Source organism: Ranitomeya imitator, chromosome 10, assembly GCF_032444005.1.
Source record: "Ranitomeya imitator isolate aRanImi1 chromosome 10, aRanImi1.pri, whole genome shotgun sequence".
In the NCBI taxonomy this organism is placed as follows: Eukaryota; Metazoa; Chordata; class Amphibia; order Anura; family Dendrobatidae; genus Ranitomeya; species Ranitomeya imitator.
The window spans coordinates 103,495,122-103,512,799 of NC_091291.1; the positions used below are offsets into that span (position 1 = coordinate 103,495,122).

A 17,678-nucleotide genomic window follows, 5' to 3' on the forward strand; every position below is an offset into this window, starting at 1 on the left:
TAAGCTCCCCCTAGTGGTGGCTGTATAAATCTATATGCAGTAAGCTCCCCCTAGTGGTGGCTGTATAAATCTATATGCAGTAAGCTCCCCCTAGTGGTGGCTGTATAAATCTATATGCAGTAAGCTCCCCCTAGTGGTGGCTGTATAAATCTATATGCAGTAAGCTCCCCCTAGTGGTGGCTGTATAAATCTATATGCAGTAAGCTCCCCCTAGTGGTGGCTGTATAAATCTATATACTGTAAGCTCCCCCTAGTGGTGGCTGTATAAATCTATATACACTAAGTTCCCCCTAGTGGTGGCTGTATAAATCTATATACAATGAGACCCATTTTGGTTTGGTAGCAGACAGCCAGAGCTACAGTGAACTCCACCTAGTGGCATTTGTATAAATCCATATTCGCTGACCTCCTCCTGTTGGTAGCTGTATAAATCCACATACAGTGTGCTTCCCCTGGTGGTAGCTGTATACCTCTATATACATTGAGCAGTTCCACTTAGTGGTGGTTGTACAAATCCATGTATTGTGAGCTCTCCCTGGTGGTAGTTGTATAGATTCATATACAGTGTGCTTTCCCTGATGGTGACTGTATAAATCTTTTTACAGAGAGCAGCTCCACCTAGTGGTGGCTGTGTAAATCCTTGTGCAGTGAGTTAACCTAGTGGTGGCTGTATAAATCTATATACAGCAAGTTCCTCTAGTAGTGGCTGTATAAATCAGTATACAGCAAAGAAAGCGGATTGGCACATACCGTCCCGTGCAACAAAATTCTTTATTGTGACATCATCATACCAACAGCACGCAGATAAAACAGTGGAGAAAATACAGACGACGATCATTTCACGCTTACATTGCGTTTGCTGAAGCGGAATGTAAGCGTGAAATGATCGTCGTCTGTATTTGCTCCACTGTTTCATCTGCCTGCTGTTGGTATGATGATGCCACAATAAAGGATTTTGTTGCACGGGATGGTATGTGCCAATCCGCTTTCTTTTCTATGGACATACAGATTCTCTTTCTTTGGAAGTGGCACCCGTAATCCCTGGTGTGTGTGCAGCTTCATTAACCTGAGGTCATACAGCTGTGCCTTTGTCCTGCTTCTCTCTCATGGTATGTAAATCAGTATACAGTAAGCTCCCCTTAGTGGTGGCTGCATAAATCTACATACAGTGGGTTCCTCCAAGTGGTGGCTGTATAAATCCATATCCAGTGGGTTCCCCTAAGTGGTGGCTGTATAAATCCATATCCAGTGGTTCCCCCAAGTGGTGGCTGTATAAATCCATATCCAGTGGTTCCCCCAAGTGGTGGCTGTATAAATCTACATACAGTGGGTTCCCCTTAGTGGTGGCTGCATAAATCTACATACAGTGGGTTCCTCCAAGTGGTGGCTGTATAAATCCACATCCAGTGGGTTCCCCTAAGTGGTGGCTGTATAAATCCACATCCAGTGGGTTCCCCTAAGTGGTGGCTGTATAAATCCACATCCAGTGGTTCCCCAAGTGGTGGCTGTATAAATCCACATCCAGTGGTTCCCCCAAGTGGTGGCTGTATAAATCCATATCCAGTGGGTTCTCCTAAGTGGTGGCTGTATAAATCCATATCCAGTGGTTCCCCCAAGTGGTGGCTGTATAAATCCATATCCAGTGGTTCCCCCAAGTGGTGGCTGTATAAATCCATATCCAGTGGTTCCCCCAAGTGGTGGCTGTATAAATCCATATCCAGTGGTTCCTCCAAGTGGTGGCTGTATAAATCCATATCCAGTGGTTCCCCCAAGTGGTGGCTGTATAAATCCATATCCAGTGGTTCCCCCAAGTGGTGGCTGTATAAATCCATATCCAGTGGTTCCCCCAAGTGGTGGCTGTATAAATCCATATCCAGTGGTTCCCCCAAGTGGTGGCTGTATAAATCCATATCCAGTGGTTCCCCCAAGTGGTGGCTGTATAAATCCATATCCAGTGGTTCCCCCAAGTGGTGGCTGTATAAATCCATATCCAGTGGTTCCCCCAAGTGGTGGCTGTATAAATCCATATCCAGTGGTTCCCCCAAGTGGTGGCTGTATAAATCCATATCCAGTGGTTCCCCCAAGTGGTGGCTGTATAAATCCATATCCAGTGGTTCCCCCAAGTGGTGGCTGTATAAATCCATATCCAGTGGTTCCCCCAAGTGGTGGCTGTATAAATCCATATCCAGTGGTTCCCCCAAGTGGTGGCTGTATAAATCTACATACAGTGGGTTCCCCTTAGTGGTGGCTGCATAAATCTACATACAGTGGGTTCCTCCAAGTGGTGGCTGTATAAATCCATATCCAGTGGTTCCCCTAAGTGGTGGCTGTATAAATCCATATCCAGTGGTTCCCCCAAGTGGTGGCTGTATAAATCCATATCCAGTGGTTCCCCCAAGTGGTGGCTGTATAAATCCATATCCAGTGGTTCCCCCAAGTGGTGGCTGTATAAATCCATATCCAGTGGTTCCCCCAAGTGGTGGCTGTATAAATCCATATCCAGTGGTTCCCCCAAGTGGTGGCTGTATAAATCCATATCCAGTGGTTCCCCCAAGTGGTGGCTGTATAAATCCATATCCAGTGGTTCCCCCAAGTGGTGGCTGTATAAATCCATATCCAGTGGTTCCCCCAAGTGGTGGCTGTATAAATCCATATCCAGTGGTTCCCCCAAGTGGTGGCTGTATAAATCCATATCCAGTGGTTCCCCCAAGTGGTGGCTGTATAAATCCATATCCAGTGGTTCCCCCAAGTGGTGGCTGTATAAATCCATATCCAGTGGTTCCCCCAAGTGGTGGCTGTATAAATCCATATCCAGTGGTTCCCCCAAGTGGTGGCTGTATAAATCCATATCCAGTGGTTCCCCCAAGTGGTGGCTGTATAAATCCATATCCAGTGGTTCCCCCAAGTGGTGGCTGTATAAATCCATATCCAGTGGTTCCCCCAAGTGGTGGCTGTATAAATCCATATCCAGTGGTTCCCCCAAGTGGTGGCTGTATAAATCCATATCCAGTGGTTCCCCCAAGTGGTGGCTGTATAAATCCATATCCAGTGGTTCCCCCAAGTGGTGGCTGTATAAATCCATATCCAGTGGTTCCCCCAAGTGGTGGCTGTATAAATCCATATCCAGTGGTTCCCCCAAGTGGTGGCTGTATAAATCCATATCCAGTGGTTCCCCCAAGTGGTGGCTGTATAAATCCATATCCAGTGGTTCCCCCAAGTGGTGGCTGTATAAATCCATATCCAGTGGTTCCCCCAAGTGGTGGCTGTATAAATCCATATCCAGTGGTTCCCCCAAGTGGTGGCTGTATAAATCCATATCCAGTGGTTCCCCCAAGTGGTGGCTGTATAAATCCATATCCAGTGGTTCCCCCAAGTGGTGGCTGTATAAATCCATATCCAGTGGTTCCCCCAAGTGGTGGCTGTATAAATCCATATCCAGTGGTTCCCCCAAGTGGTGGCTGTATAAATCCATATCCAGTGGTTCCCCCAAGTGGTGGCTGTATAAATCCATATCCAGTGGTTCCCCCAAGTGGTGGCTGTATAAATCCATATCCAGTGGTTCCCCCAAGTGGTGGCTGTATAAATCCATATCCAGTGGTTCCCCCAAGTGGTGGCTGTATAAATCCATATCCAGTGGTTCCCCCAAGTGGTGGCTGTATAAATCCATATCCAGTGGTTCCCCCAAGTGGTGGCTGTATAAATCCATATCCAGTGGTTCCCCCAAGTGGTGGCTGTATAAATCCATATCCAGTGGTTCCCCCAAGTGGTGGCTGTATAAATCCATATCCAGTGGTTCCCCCAAGTGGTGGCTGTATAAATCCATATCCAGTGGTTCCCCCAAGTGGTGGCTGTATAAATCCATATCCAGTGGTTCCCCCAAGTGGTGGCTGTATAAATCCATATCCAGTGGTTCCCCCAAGTGGTGGCTGTATAAATCCATATCCAGTGGTTCCCCCAAGTGGTGGCTGTATAAATCCATATCCAGTGGTTCCCCCAAGTGGTGGCTGTATAAATCCATATCCAGTGGTTCCCCCAAGTGGTGGCTGTATAAATCCATATCCAGTGGTTCCCCCAAGTGGTGGCTGTATAAATCCATATCCAGTGGTTCCCCCAAGTGGTGGCTGTATAAATCCATATCCAGTGGTTCCCCCAAGTGGTGGCTGTATAAATCCATATCCAGTGGTTCCCCCAAGTGGTGGCTGTATAAATCCATATCCAGTGGTTCCCCCAAGTGGTGGCTGTATAAATCCATATCCAGTGGTTCCCCCAAGTGGTGGCTGTATAAATCCATATCCAGTGGTTCCCCCAAGTGGTGGCTGTATAAATCCATATCCAGTGGTTCCCCCAAGTGGTGGCTGTATAAATCCATATCCAGTGGTTCCCCCAAGTGGTGGCTGTATAAATCCATATCCAGTGGTTCCCCCAAGTGGTGGCTGTATAAATCCATATCCAGTGGTTCCCCCAAGTGGTGGCTGTATAAATCCATATCCAGTGGTTCCCCCAAGTGGTGGCTGTATAAATCCATATCCAGTGGTTCCCCCAAGTGGTGGCTGTATAAATCCATATCCAGTGGTTCCCCCAAGTGGTGGCTGTATAAATCCATATCCAGTGGTTCCCCCAAGTGGTGGCTGTATAAATCCATATCCAGTGGTTCCCCCAAGTGGTGGCTGTATAAATCCATATCCAGTGGTTCCCCCAAGTGGTGGCTGTATAAATCCATATCCAGTGGTTCCCCCAAGTGGTGGCTGTATAAATCCATATCCAGTGGTTCCCCCAAGTGGTGGCTGTATAAATCCATATCCAGTGGTTCCCCCAAGTGGTGGCTGTATAAATCCATATCCAGTGGTTCCCCCAAGTGGTGGCTGTATAAATCCATATCCAGTGGTTCCCCCAAGTGGTGGCTGTATAAATCCATATCCAGTGGTTCCCCCAAGTGGTGGCTGTATAAATCCATATCCAGTGGTTCCCCCAAGTGGTGGCTGTATAAATCCATATCCAGTGGTTCCCCCAAGTGGTGGCTGTATAAATCCATATCCAGTGGTTCCCCCAAGTGGTGGCTGTATAAATCCATATCCAGTGGTTCCCCCAAGTGGTGGCTGTATAAATCCATATCCAGTGGTTCCCCCAAGTGGTGGCTGTATAAATCCATATCCAGTGGTTCCCCCAAGTGGTGGCTGTATAAATCCATATCCAGTGGTTCCCCCAAGTGGTGGCTGTATAAATCCATATCCAGTGGTTCCCCCAAGTGGTGGCTGTATAAATCCATATCCAGTGGTTCCCCCAAGTGGTGGCTGTATAAATCCATATCCAGTGGTTCCCCCAAGTGGTGGCTGTATAAATCCATATCCAGTGGTTCCCCCAAGTGGTGGCTGTATAAATCCATATCCAGTGGTTCCCCCAAGTGGTGGCTGTATAAATCCATATCCAGTGGTTCCCCCAAGTGGTGGCTGTATAAATCCATATCCAGTGGTTCCCCCAAGTGGTGGCTGTATAAATCCATATCCAGTGGTTCCCCCAAGTGGTGGCTGTATAAATCCATATCCAGTGGTTCCCCCAAGTGGTGGCTGTATAAATCCATATCCAGTGGTTCCCCCAAGTGGTGGCTGTATAAATCCATATCCAGTGGTTCCCCCAAGTGGTGGCTGTATAAATCCATATCCAGTGGTTCCCCCAAGTGGTGGCTGTATAAATCCATATCCAGTGGTTCCCCCAAGTGGTGGCTGTATAAATCCATATCCAGTGGTTCCCCCAAGTGGTGGCTGTATAAATCCATATCCAGTGGTTCCCCCAAGTGGTGGCTGTATAAATCCATATCCAGTGGTTCCCCCAAGTGGTGGCTGTATAAATCCATATCCAGTGGTTCCCCCAAGTGGTGGCTGTATAAATCCATATCCAGTGGTTCCCCCAAGTGGTGGCTGTATAAATCCATATCCAGTGGTTCCCCCAAGTGGTGGCTGTATAAATCCATATCCAGTGGTTCCCCCAAGTGGTGGCTGTATAAATCCATATCCAGTGGTTCCCCCAAGTGGTGGCTGTATAAATCCATATCCAGTGGTTCCCCCAAGTGGTGGCTGTATAAATCCATATCCAGTGGTTCCCCCAAGTGGTGGCTGTATAAATCCATATCCAGTGGTTCCCCCAAGTGGTGGCTGTATAAATCCATATCCAGTGGTTCCCCCAAGTGGTGGCTGTATAAATCCATATCCAGTGGTTCCCCCAAGTGGTGGCTGTATAAATCCATATCCAGTGGTTCCCCCAAGTGGTGGCTGTATAAATCCATATCCAGTGGTTCCCCCAAGTGGTGGCTGTATAAATCCATATCCAGTGGTTCCCCCAAGTGGTGGCTGTATAAATCCATATCCAGTGGTTCCCCCAAGTGGTGGCTGTATAAATCCATATCCAGTGGTTCCCCCAAGTGGTGGCTGTATAAATCCATATCCAGTGGTTCCCCCAAGTGGTGGCTGTATAAATCCATATCCAGTGGTTCCCCCAAGTGGTGGCTGTATAAATCCATATCCAGTGGTTCCCCCAAGTGGTGGCTGTATAAATCCATATCCAGTGGTTCCCCCAAGTGGTGGCTGTATAAATCCATATCCAGTGGTTCCCCCAAGTGGTGGCTGTATAAATCCATATCCAGTGGTTCCCCCAAGTGGTGGCTGTATAAATCCATATCCAGTGGTTCCCCCAAGTGGTGGCTGTATAAATCCATATCCAGTGGTTCCCCCAAGTGGTGGCTGTATAAATCCATATCCAGTGGTTCCCCCAAGTGGTGGCTGTATAAATCCATATCCAGTGGTTCCCCCAAGTGGTGGCTGTATAAATCCATATCCAGTGGTTCCCCCAAGTGGTGGCTGTATAAATCCATATCCAGTGGTTCCCCCAAGTGGTGGCTGTATAAATCCATATCCAGTGGTTCCCCCAAGTGGTGGCTGTATAAATCCATATCCAGTGGTTCCCCCAAGTGGTGGCTGTATAAATCCATATCCAGTGGTTCCCCCAAGTGGTGGCTGTATAAATCCATATCCAGTGGTTCCCCCAAGTGGTGGCTGTATAAATCCATATCCAGTGGTTCCCCCAAGTGGTGGCTGTATAAATCCATATCCAGTGGTTCCCCCAAGTGGTGGCTGTATAAATCCATATCCAGTGGTTCCCCCAAGTGGTGGCTGTATAAATCCATATCCAGTGGTTCCCCCAAGTGGTGGCTGTATAAATCCATATCCAGTGGTTCCCCCAAGTGGTGGCTGTATAAATCCATATCCAGTGGTTCCCCCAAGTGGTGGCTGTATAAATCCATATCCAGTGGTTCCCCCAAGTGGTGGCTGTATAAATCCATATCCAGTGGTTCCCCCAAGTGGTGGCTGTATAAATCCATATCCAGTGGTTCCCCCAAGTGGTGGCTGTATAAATCCATATCCAGTGGTTCCCCCAAGTGGTGGCTGTATAAATCCATATCCAGTGGTTCCCCCAAGTGGTGGCTGTATAAATCCATATCCAGTGGTTCCCCCAAGTGGTGGCTGTATAAATCCATATCCAGTGGTTCCCCCAAGTGGTGGCTGTATAAATCCATATCCAGTGGTTCCCCCAAGTGGTGGCTGTATAAATCCATATCCAGTGGTTCCCCCAAGTGGTGGCTGTATAAATCCATATCCAGTGGTTCCCCCAAGTGGTGGCTGTATAAATCCATATCCAGTGGTTCCCCCAAGTGGTGGCTGTATAAATCCATATCCAGTGGTTCCCCCAAGTGGTGGCTGTATAAATCCATATCCAGTGGTTCCCCCAAGTGGTGGCTGTATAAATCCATATCCAGTGGTTCCCCCAAGTGGTGGCTGTATAAATCCATATCCAGTGGTTCCCCCAAGTGGTGGCTGTATAAATCCATATCCAGTGGTTCCCCCAAGTGGTGGCTGTATAAATCCATATCCAGTGGTTCCCCCAAGTGGTGGCTGTATAAATCCATATCCAGTGGTTCCCCCAAGTGGTGGCTGTATAAATCCATATCCAGTGGTTCCCCCAAGTGGTGGCTGTATAAATCCATATCCAGTGGTTCCCCCAAGTGGTGGCTGTATAAATCCATATCCAGTGGTTCCCCCAAGTGGTGGCTGTATAAATCCATATCCAGTGGTTCCCCCAAGTGGTGGCTGTATAAATCCATATCCAGTGGTTCCCCCAAGTGGTGGCTGTATAAATCCATATCCAGTGGTTCCCCCAAGTGGTGGCTGTATAAATCCATATCCAGTGGTTCCCCCAAGTGGTGGCTGTATAAATCCATATCCAGTGGTTCCCCCAAGTGGTGGCTGTATAAATCCATATCCAGTGGTTCCCCCAAGTGGTGGCTGTATAAATCCATATCCAGTGGTTCCCCCAAGTGGTGGCTGTATAAATCCATATCCAGTGGTTCCCCCAAGTGGTGGCTGTATAAATCCATATCCAGTGGTTCCCCCAAGTGGTGGCTGTATAAATCCATATCCAGTGGTTCCCCCAAGTGGTGGCTGTATAAATCCATATCCAGTGGTTCCCCCAAGTGGTGGCTGTATAAATCCATATCCAGTGGTTCCCCCAAGTGGTGGCTGTATAAATCCATATCCAGTGGTTCCCCCAAGTGGTGGCTGTATAAATCCATATCCAGTGGTTCCCCCAAGTGGTGGCTGTATAAATCCATATCCAGTGGTTCCCCCAAGTGGTGGCTGTATAAATCCATATCCAGTGGTTCCCCCAAGTGGTGGCTGTATAAATCCATATCCAGTGGTTCCCCCAAGTGGTGGCTGTATAAATCCATATCCAGTGGTTCCCCCAAGTGGTGGCTGTATAAATCCATATCCAGTGGTTCCCCCAAGTGGTGGCTGTATAAATCCATATCCAGTGGTTCCCCCAAGTGGTGGCTGTATAAATCCATATCCAGTGGTTCCCCCAAGTGGTGGCTGTATAAATCCATATCCAGTGGTTCCCCCAAGTGGTGGCTGTATAAATCCATATCCAGTGGTTCCCCCAAGTGGTGGCTGTATAAATCCATATCCAGTGGTTCCCCCAAGTGGTGGCTGTATAAATCCATATCCAGTGGTTCCCCCAAGTGGTGGCTGTATAAATCCATATCCAGTGGTTCCCCCAAGTGGTGGCTGTATAAATCCATATCCAGTGGGTTCCCCTTAGTGGTGGCTGCATAAATCTACATACAGTGGGTTCCTCCAAGTGGTGGCTGTATAAATCCATATCCAGTGGGTTCCCCTTAGTGGTGGCTGTATAAATCCATATCCAGTGGTTCCCCCAAGTGGTGGCTGTATAAATCCATATTCAATGAGCCAATGTTTTGTCAGTAGGCAGACTGAATTATAATATTTAGAAATTGAGAAAACCGAGCTTCCCTATACAGATACATTCCTAAATGGAATAATGGACTTGCCTTTCACAAGCTATGCAGTAGTACATGTGACTGTGGTGTCTGTGGGGGTTGAGGTCCATTTTAGTGGTCCTATGATTTCTGTATACATCCATGGCTATGCTGGAGTCCAGGAATGGGTATTGGCACATTGTGAGCTCGTCATAATAATAATAATAATAATTTTATTTATATAGCGCCAACATATTCCGCAGCGCTTTACAAATTATAGAGGGGACTTGCACAGACAATAGACATTACAGCATAACCGAGATCACAGTTCAAAATAGATACCAAGAGGAATGAGGGCCCTGCTCGCAAGCTTACAAACTATGAGGAAAAGGGGAGACATGAGAGGTGGATGGTAACAATTGCGTTAGTTATTCGGACCAGCTATAGTGTAAGGCTCAGGTGTTCATGTAAAGCTGCATGAACCAGTTACCTGCCTAAGTATGTATCAGTACAGACACAGAGGGCTAATAACTGCATAAATTGTATGAGAACATGTTGCGAGGAACCTGATTATGTTTTTGTTTTTTTGAATGGGCCACACAGGGATAGTTAGGTTAATGTGTTGAGGCGGTAGGCCAATCTGAACAAATGAGTTTTTAGGGCACACTTAAAACTGTGGGGATTGGGGATTAATCGTATTAACCTAGGTAGTGCATTCCAAAGAATTGGTGCAGCACGTGAAAAGTCTTGGAGACGGGAATGGAAGGTTCTGATTATTGAGGATGCTAACCTGAGGTCATTAGCGGAGCGGAGGGCACGGGTAGGGTGGTAGACTGAGACCAGAGAGGAAATGTAGGGTGGTGCTGAGCCATGGAGTGCTTTGTGGGTGAGAGTAGTAGTTTTGTACTGGATTCTGGAGTAGGTGGGTAACCAGTGTAATGACTGGCACAGGGTAGAGGCATCGGTGTAACGGTTGGTGAGGAATATGATCCTGGCAGCAGCATTCAGGACAGATTGGAGCGGGGAGAGTTTGGTAAGAGGGAGGCCGATTAGTAGAGAGTTACAATAGTCCGGACGAGAATGAATAAGTGAAACAGTCAGAGTTTTTGCAGAGTCGAAAGTAAGAAAAGGGCAATTCTAGAAATGTTTTTGAGATGCAGATAAGAAGAGCGAGCCAGTGATCGGATGTGGGGGGTGAATGAAAGGTCAGAATCAAGGATGACACCAAGGCAGCGGGCATGTTGCTTTGGAGTAACGGTGGAACCGCATACGGAGATGGCAATGTCAGGCAAAGGTAGGTTAGTAGAGGGAGAGAACACGAGGAGTTCAGTTTTTGACAGGTTTAGTTTCAGATAGAGGGAGGACATGATGTTAGAGACAGCGGTAAGACAATCACTGGTGTTTTCTAAAAAGGTCGGCGTGACAACAGGAGAAGAGGTGTATAATTGGGTGTCGTCAGCATAGAGATGGTACTGGAAACCAAATCTACTGATTGTTTGTCCAATAGGGGCAGTATACAACGAGAAGAGGAGGGGGCCTAGGACTGATCCTTGAGGAACCCCAACAGTAAGGGGAAGGTGAGAGGAGGAGGAACCAGCAAAACATACAGTGAAGGATCGGTCAGAGAGATAGGAGGAGAACCAGGAGAGAACGGTGTCCTTGAGGCCCATGGAGCGGAGCATAGTGAGGAGGAGCTGATGATCCACAGTATCGAATGCTGCAGAGAGATCCAAGAGAATTAGCATGGAGTAGTGACCATTAGATTTAGCTGTTAGATCGTTAGAGACTTTAGTGAGGGCAGTTTCAGTAGAGTGTAAAGAGCGGAAACCAGATTGAAGAGGGTCGAGAAGAGAGTTATCTGAGAGATAGCGGGTAAGACGGGAGTGGACCAGGCGTTCGAGGAGTTTAGCGATGAAGGGAAGATTAGAGACAGGTCTATAATTAGCGGCACAGTTTTGATCGAGGGATGGTTTTTTAAGTAATGGATGTATGATGGCATGCTTAAATGAGGAGGGAAAGATACTGGAAGTGAGGGAAAGGTTGAATATTTTTGTTAGGTGAGAGGTGACAGCGGTGTCATCATTTCTTATTTGCTTTTTTCCTAGGTGCCTTCTAATACAATGCTATCTAATGCATCTTATATGCGTATGATCCGATGGGCTTCCTGGAATCCTCTCCTGAATTCCGGATCTTCAAAGGTGACCTTACCCTTAGAAGGAGGACCTCGCCCCAATCCTTGTAACAGCCTTGTCTATAAAATACCTCCAAACAGCATGAGCTCCAACGAGGTGAGAAATACATAATGCACTTTTCACAATTCCCAACCACTTTATCACTTATGTCTCACGTATTGTCTTATTTCTGCATTAATCCACTTCACCTATGCATAAATAACTGTACATTGTAGGATAATGAGGCCTAAAGGGGTAATTTTGAAAGCCTGTTTTCAAATACTATATTTTTCTTTTTTGAATTAGAGGACCTATGATTTTGCCATTAATATCTCATTTTTGAAACTGATATAAAAGTCGCTTCTCTCCTGAATCTGGCGATGTTTTCCTTTTCTTCCCTACTCTTTCTCCATTCCGGAAGTATGGCCCTTTCTTCCCTACTCTTTTTTAGCCAACTGCATGAGAACTTCCTGGAAACGCCCACAGAGTAGAGTTCAGGACCACACCCACTTGGCTAACAAGACTAAATTTATATTCAGGGAAGAAGGGTCCATATCTCAGGAATGCAGAGGCGCAGAAGCGAAAGAAAAACAACGCCGGATTCAGGAGAACAGCGGCATTTACACCAAGGAAAAAAAACATATTTATGGCAAGTGACAGTTACGTAATAGTGGGATCCTATAGGGACCTCATCTAGTAGCCGGATCAGTTATGTTCTATATGGAGACCACTGACTACTGTCCATGTAATCTTGGTTGTACCAGAGTAAGGGACCCTCCTCCTTCCACTATATCTATTTTTATATATTGTATCCTTATGCCCAGTGGCAGACCACTGATACATATATATACCTGCCATGCATATAGATCTATAGTGGCTCCACTCTACTTCACCTGCACTAACACAATGCAGGACGCATGAGGTTGGAGACTCTATTAATTTGGCTTTCTGTTCCAATCTAGTAGTTCACCCTTATACCATATCCATTCCGGAACATTGGCCGGTTGTGTGGTCCCATCTGAGACTTTACATTTCTTTCCAGGTGCAGCAGGTCGAAGCCGGTACTTTGTATTTTAACTTTAATGCTCGTTCCGGACACCAGATGGGTGATAGGGCCGAATCTATCGAAAGTTTGCCGGAGGAGCTGCGTCAGTCAAAGAAAAAAGGATCCACGGCGCACGGTAAGATGTGGTCAATTGAAGTCAACTTCCAGCCAAGTTTCTTGCCATTAATATTTCCTTTAAAGGGGTCTCAAGCTTAAAAAGTTATCCTCTATCCTCCGGATAGGGGATAGCTGTCCAATCGCTAAGGGTTTAACCACCGATCCTGAGAATTGGAGCTGAATGAATAGGAGTTCAATCATACGTAATACTGCTCCATTCATTAATATGAATCGATCGGCTGATCGTCAGCACTCCTATTAGAATGAATGGAGAGGCCGTTTACATGATCGGCCTCCGCTCCATTCGTCCTCACTTAATCACTCTTTTTTTTTTTTTGCCTTTTTATTTTGTCTTCTTACAATTAAAACTGAGAAATATATAAATAAATCTTCTCATTATGTCTAAGGAGCAGAGCCATGACCCCTCTTTCTCTCTACTGTTTTGTGTCTGGCCGTAAGACAACTGTCTGCAGCAGAAGCCTCCACCTTCACATGCAGCATTTTGTAGCATCTTTTGCTTCTTTTTTTTTTTAATCAATAGACCTAACTTTATTAAACATGTACTGTAGACAAATCACACATGTAATCGGCACCCAAAAAAGCAACAACAAAAAAATGCAGCCAAAATGTAGTAAAACTTGCCTTTTGAACTCCAAAATAGCAGGTGATTTGTTGATACAGAATTTATATTAGTAGATTGTTCCGTTTTTTTATTTTACGATGCACGATTTTTACTTGCTGTAGCTGGAATACCCCTTTTAATTTGCTGTAATTTTTGACTTTGGCAGCTCATCAGTTTTTTTTTTTCTACTTTAATTTAATCGGCCGCAGCTTTTTTTTTTTTCTTTTCTTCTTTTTTTTCCTTATTTTTTATCTTGCAGCCAGAAGTTAATGGAGAGAGTTTAGAAGTTTGATAGCAACATTATTGAGCAGATGGCGCTGCTTCATTTCAGAATGACCCATGATTCTCCTGTGCATTTGGTTAATTGATATGTCATGTCAGCCGTTGTATAGGCAATTTATTGCGCAGTTAGCTTGGAGAAACTTGTGAAAGTCAAAATGTGCCACAGTTACTTGCCAGTCATTTCGCTTGTTGACTTATTTTTTTTTTACTTGTTCTTGCTGCTTTTTGTTTCTTTTTAAGAAATTAGACCACAATTGAAACTGTTTTTCGTAAACTAAAGACCTAATGAAAACTGAAATAAGGAGCCGCAAAGTCATTAATCTCTGCTGTCCTGCTATGAAAAGTTGTGGAAAGAAAAATTTTATGGTCACGCAGCAATTTATTTATTATTTTATTTTTTTAATTAAAAGAACAATTTATACTTATTTGCTTCCAATTAAAAATAACTTTAATTATTTCCTCCAATCTGTAATGTAATGTTCTGCCACCAGAGGGCAGTGTGTCCCTTCGAATAGACGTCTACGGCGCATTTCGCTGGAACTTGACTGCGAAACTTTAGTCATTTTTTTTTTAATACAGATGTGGATAGTTGGACACTGCTGATCATAAAGACCCGAAAATAAAAGATCTCCACGCGTGTTCATGCAAAAGAGTACAGCTCCATGTCAAATGATTTGTGCGAGCAGTCATGCAAGTTTTAGGAGGGGATATTGAAAGCTAGAAGACTTTCAGAGTTCATCCACTGTGAGAGTTTTTTTTTTAACCCTGTCATGTAGCAGGTGATCTATATGTAGCTCATTTTGCTTGAATTGGTGATAGAATTTGGAATTTCTTCCTTTGCAATAGTTACAGTGATGATGAGCAATTATCCCCATCCACCATTGTACTAATTCCCAGACTGAATTGGGGAAGGGGGGTATATGGCCTAATTCCTATCGTGCTGTGAGAACCCTCGCTTATCAAGCCTAGTCAACTTGATGGAGAAGTTTAGTTACTGGCAATGGAGGTTGCATGTTATGGCTCAGCATGTTATGGCGCAGCATGTACGGTAAAGCACTGTCCCATAGGAATGGCTGGAGTACATGATAGCCTCCATTTCTGGAATAAACGATGATCACAAGAAGTGATATTAAGGGCTATGAGATAAATAGTAGCATTCACAATTAATACTACCACGTAGTGCTCTAATAATACTACTATGCTGTGCAGAACAGTGAATGTTTGCACCCAGAGAAGAAGTTTAAAGCAGAAGTGGTGATGGCCTTGGGGAGAGACACCCCTCTTGTTCAAGCTTTAATGCAAACATAGCAGCTTCTAAAGGATTGCATCATATCGTTTATTAAAGGGGATGTCTGCTTTCATAAAAAAATTAGGCCCAGTTAATGCTTTAAAATAAAACAATGCTTCCCTTTTGAAGCCACAGCTACTTAAGCGCCACTTTTCTGCTGTTCCCTGACAGGTTTTATTATAGCGGTTATGTCCCATCTACAACATGTGACTACCGCAGCCAATCGCTAACTAACCAGTGATGCTGAGGTCAGTGATTGGTGGCAGCGGTCACGTGTAGTAGACTGAACATCTCTGTTCCAACCTGGTAATCAAAGACTGTTGAGGAGCAGCGGAGCGTGGCGCTGGAGTTGCAGAGGCTTCATCAGTAAGTGATGCTTTTTGTTTGATCTTTAAATCATTGCCAGCCTTTTTATGAAAATGGACAACCTTCTTTACATTTCTGATAAGTGAAGATTATTAGTAGGGGAGGAGTTGGGGGACCAAATATCAAGTGTCGGTTGCACTTATCCGTATAATATTATAGTGATGTCACAGGAGATCAGGTGACTGCGGATTATAGTGATGTCACAGGAGCTCAGGTGACTGCAGATTATAGTGATGTCACAGGAGAGCAGGTGACTGCAGATTATAGTGATGTCACAGGAGAGCAGGTGACTGCAGATTATAGTGATGTCACAGGAGAGCAGGTGACTGCAGATTATAGTGATGTCACAGGAGAGCAGGTGACTGCAGATTATAGTGATGTCACAGGAGATCAGGTGACTGCAGATTACAGTGATGTCACAGGAGATCAGGTGACTGCAGATTATAGTGATGTCACAGGAGATCAGGTGACTGCAGATTATAGTGATGTCACAGGAGATCAGGTGACTGCAGATTATAGTGATGTCACAGGAGATCAGGTGACTGCAGATTATAGTGATGTCACAGGAGCTCGGGTGACTGCAGATTATAGTGATGTTACAGGAGATCAGGTGACTGCAGATTATAGTGATGTCACAGTAGCTCCGGTGACTGCAGATTATAGTGATGTCACAGTAGTGTAATAGAGTGCAGGGTTGAGTATGTCACCACGGAACAGACAGAACAACTGTTGAAGGGGATTTATTAACAGGGGTAATATTCTCCTCGCAGGGAGTAAACAGGGGGTTAATAGAGACAAATCAAACAGTAAACAGTTAAGCGGAATTAAAAGGGTTAACTAGTGTTCTTGTAACTTATTAGTCCAGGGAGGTCCTGACTGGAGGATCCTTTTTCCCACGTGGGCACAGTCACCAGCAGGCCTTGAGATCCTGAAGTCTCTTCTCTGTCTCCTGGAAACTCCGGGGTTAAGCCTCTGCAGCCTGTTCTCCCTGTGCAGCTGGAAGCAGGAAGTCACACAGCCACTCTGCTGCCAGTCTCTGGATATTAGGCTGACAGTCTCTCTCTCTGCAGCACGAACACACACACACACACTGAGCAGTTTCCTTAGTCACACTCAGGGTTCCTGGCTTGTCAGTGAGGTCACCGGGGCTGCGCGCTCAGGTCACTGTAAGGGGATACGTTGTCTCTGATTATGGAGGCTTCCAAGTCCTCACTCTCACTCCAGCCTTAGTGCCCTCATGGGGAGCACTCTGTCATGGGGAGCGCGGCGCTGCAGCCTGCTTTCTCTCTGGCACGCTGTCCCCTCGGTCTGGCGCGCTCTGCTCTCCCGCACTTTTCTGACCACACCCCCGTCTCTTCCTCCCTGCCCCAGCCGTCACATGGTCCTTTCTGTCCAGGGCAGAAAGTCTTCCCCCCGACAACCCAGCTGTCTGACTAAGTGGTTCCAGGTAAAAAGCAGGGAAAGCAACCTCCTTACATTTCCCCTCTCTTGAATCTCGCAATTCCACGGGCGAGGACTCTTCGTGCTTCTCTTTGTTCTTTTGAGGGGAGTCAGATACCTGCGATTCTCGCATCTCCTTCTGCCTTTCTTCTTTCACATACTGCCAAACTAAATGGTCTAGGAGTTGTTCATCGGTCAGGTTGAGATATGCCTTCTCCGCTTCATCGACAACTGCTTGCCTCTTCTTCTTCTTTTTCTTCTTCTTCTTGGCTTTGCCGCTAGCAGATGTCTGCGTAGATGATTCATCCTCTTCCTTGTCGTTATCGGAAACTTTAGGGACTTCTTGCTCGGGCTCCTCAGTTTGGGGGCTTAGTACAAGCAATTCCTCTCTATAGCTCCCCCTCTCTTTGACAGGAGCATTCTCGTCGAAACTTGGGTCAGATGAATTAAGACTATGCAGGCCGGACTCTTCGTCATCTGCGCCAGGCTCTGCGGGCATCACTTCCCAGGGCTTCTCAGCCACACGCCCTGTCTCACACAGCTGTTCCATTTCCCCCGTCCGATCAGGAACTGGTGAGCTGACAGCCAGCACATTCTTCACCTCAGGGGACAACATCAGTGGTTCCTCCTTCTCATCGACGAGGACCTCGAAAACGTGCGTCGCAGGTACACTTGGCACTTTCTCTCCTTCAGGAACTTGTGCCAGGCAAGGCAGTAAAGTACTTCGGTGGTCTTCTCGAGTGAAAGTCCCTTTCTTTCTTCCGGGCTGAGTCTCACAAACAGAACCTTCAAGCCCAGGCTGGAGATCCACCAGGCTCGCCTTTACGCATCGGGACAGCGCAGTCATTCCACCAGAGATGCTTGACACCTTCTCCACCTCTCCTTTGCGTCTGACATTGTGGTACTGTCTTGCCTTAGGTGGAAATATTCTCTTCCTGCCGTACCATTCTCTCCAGGGGCGACGTTCCCTCCAGTTAGCAGGACCCTCAGAGGGGTGAGCGGATCTCTGCCACCACTCTTCT

General features: G+C 46.1%; 1 protein-coding gene across 1 annotated transcript in view; it reads left to right on the forward strand.

Moving 5' to 3' along the window:
* The window catches only part of NPHP4 (nephrocystin 4), a 292,383-nt gene that overhangs the window by 128,932 nt on the left and 145,773 nt on the right, over positions 1–17,678 (forward strand). The window contains exons 10-11 of the mRNA XM_069742453.1: positions 11,431–11,613; positions 12,539–12,677. Of these exons, the coding sequence (XP_069598554.1) occupies positions 11,431–11,613; positions 12,539–12,677 (322 nt within the window). The remainder of the gene's footprint in view (positions 1–11,430; positions 11,614–12,538; positions 12,678–17,678) is intronic.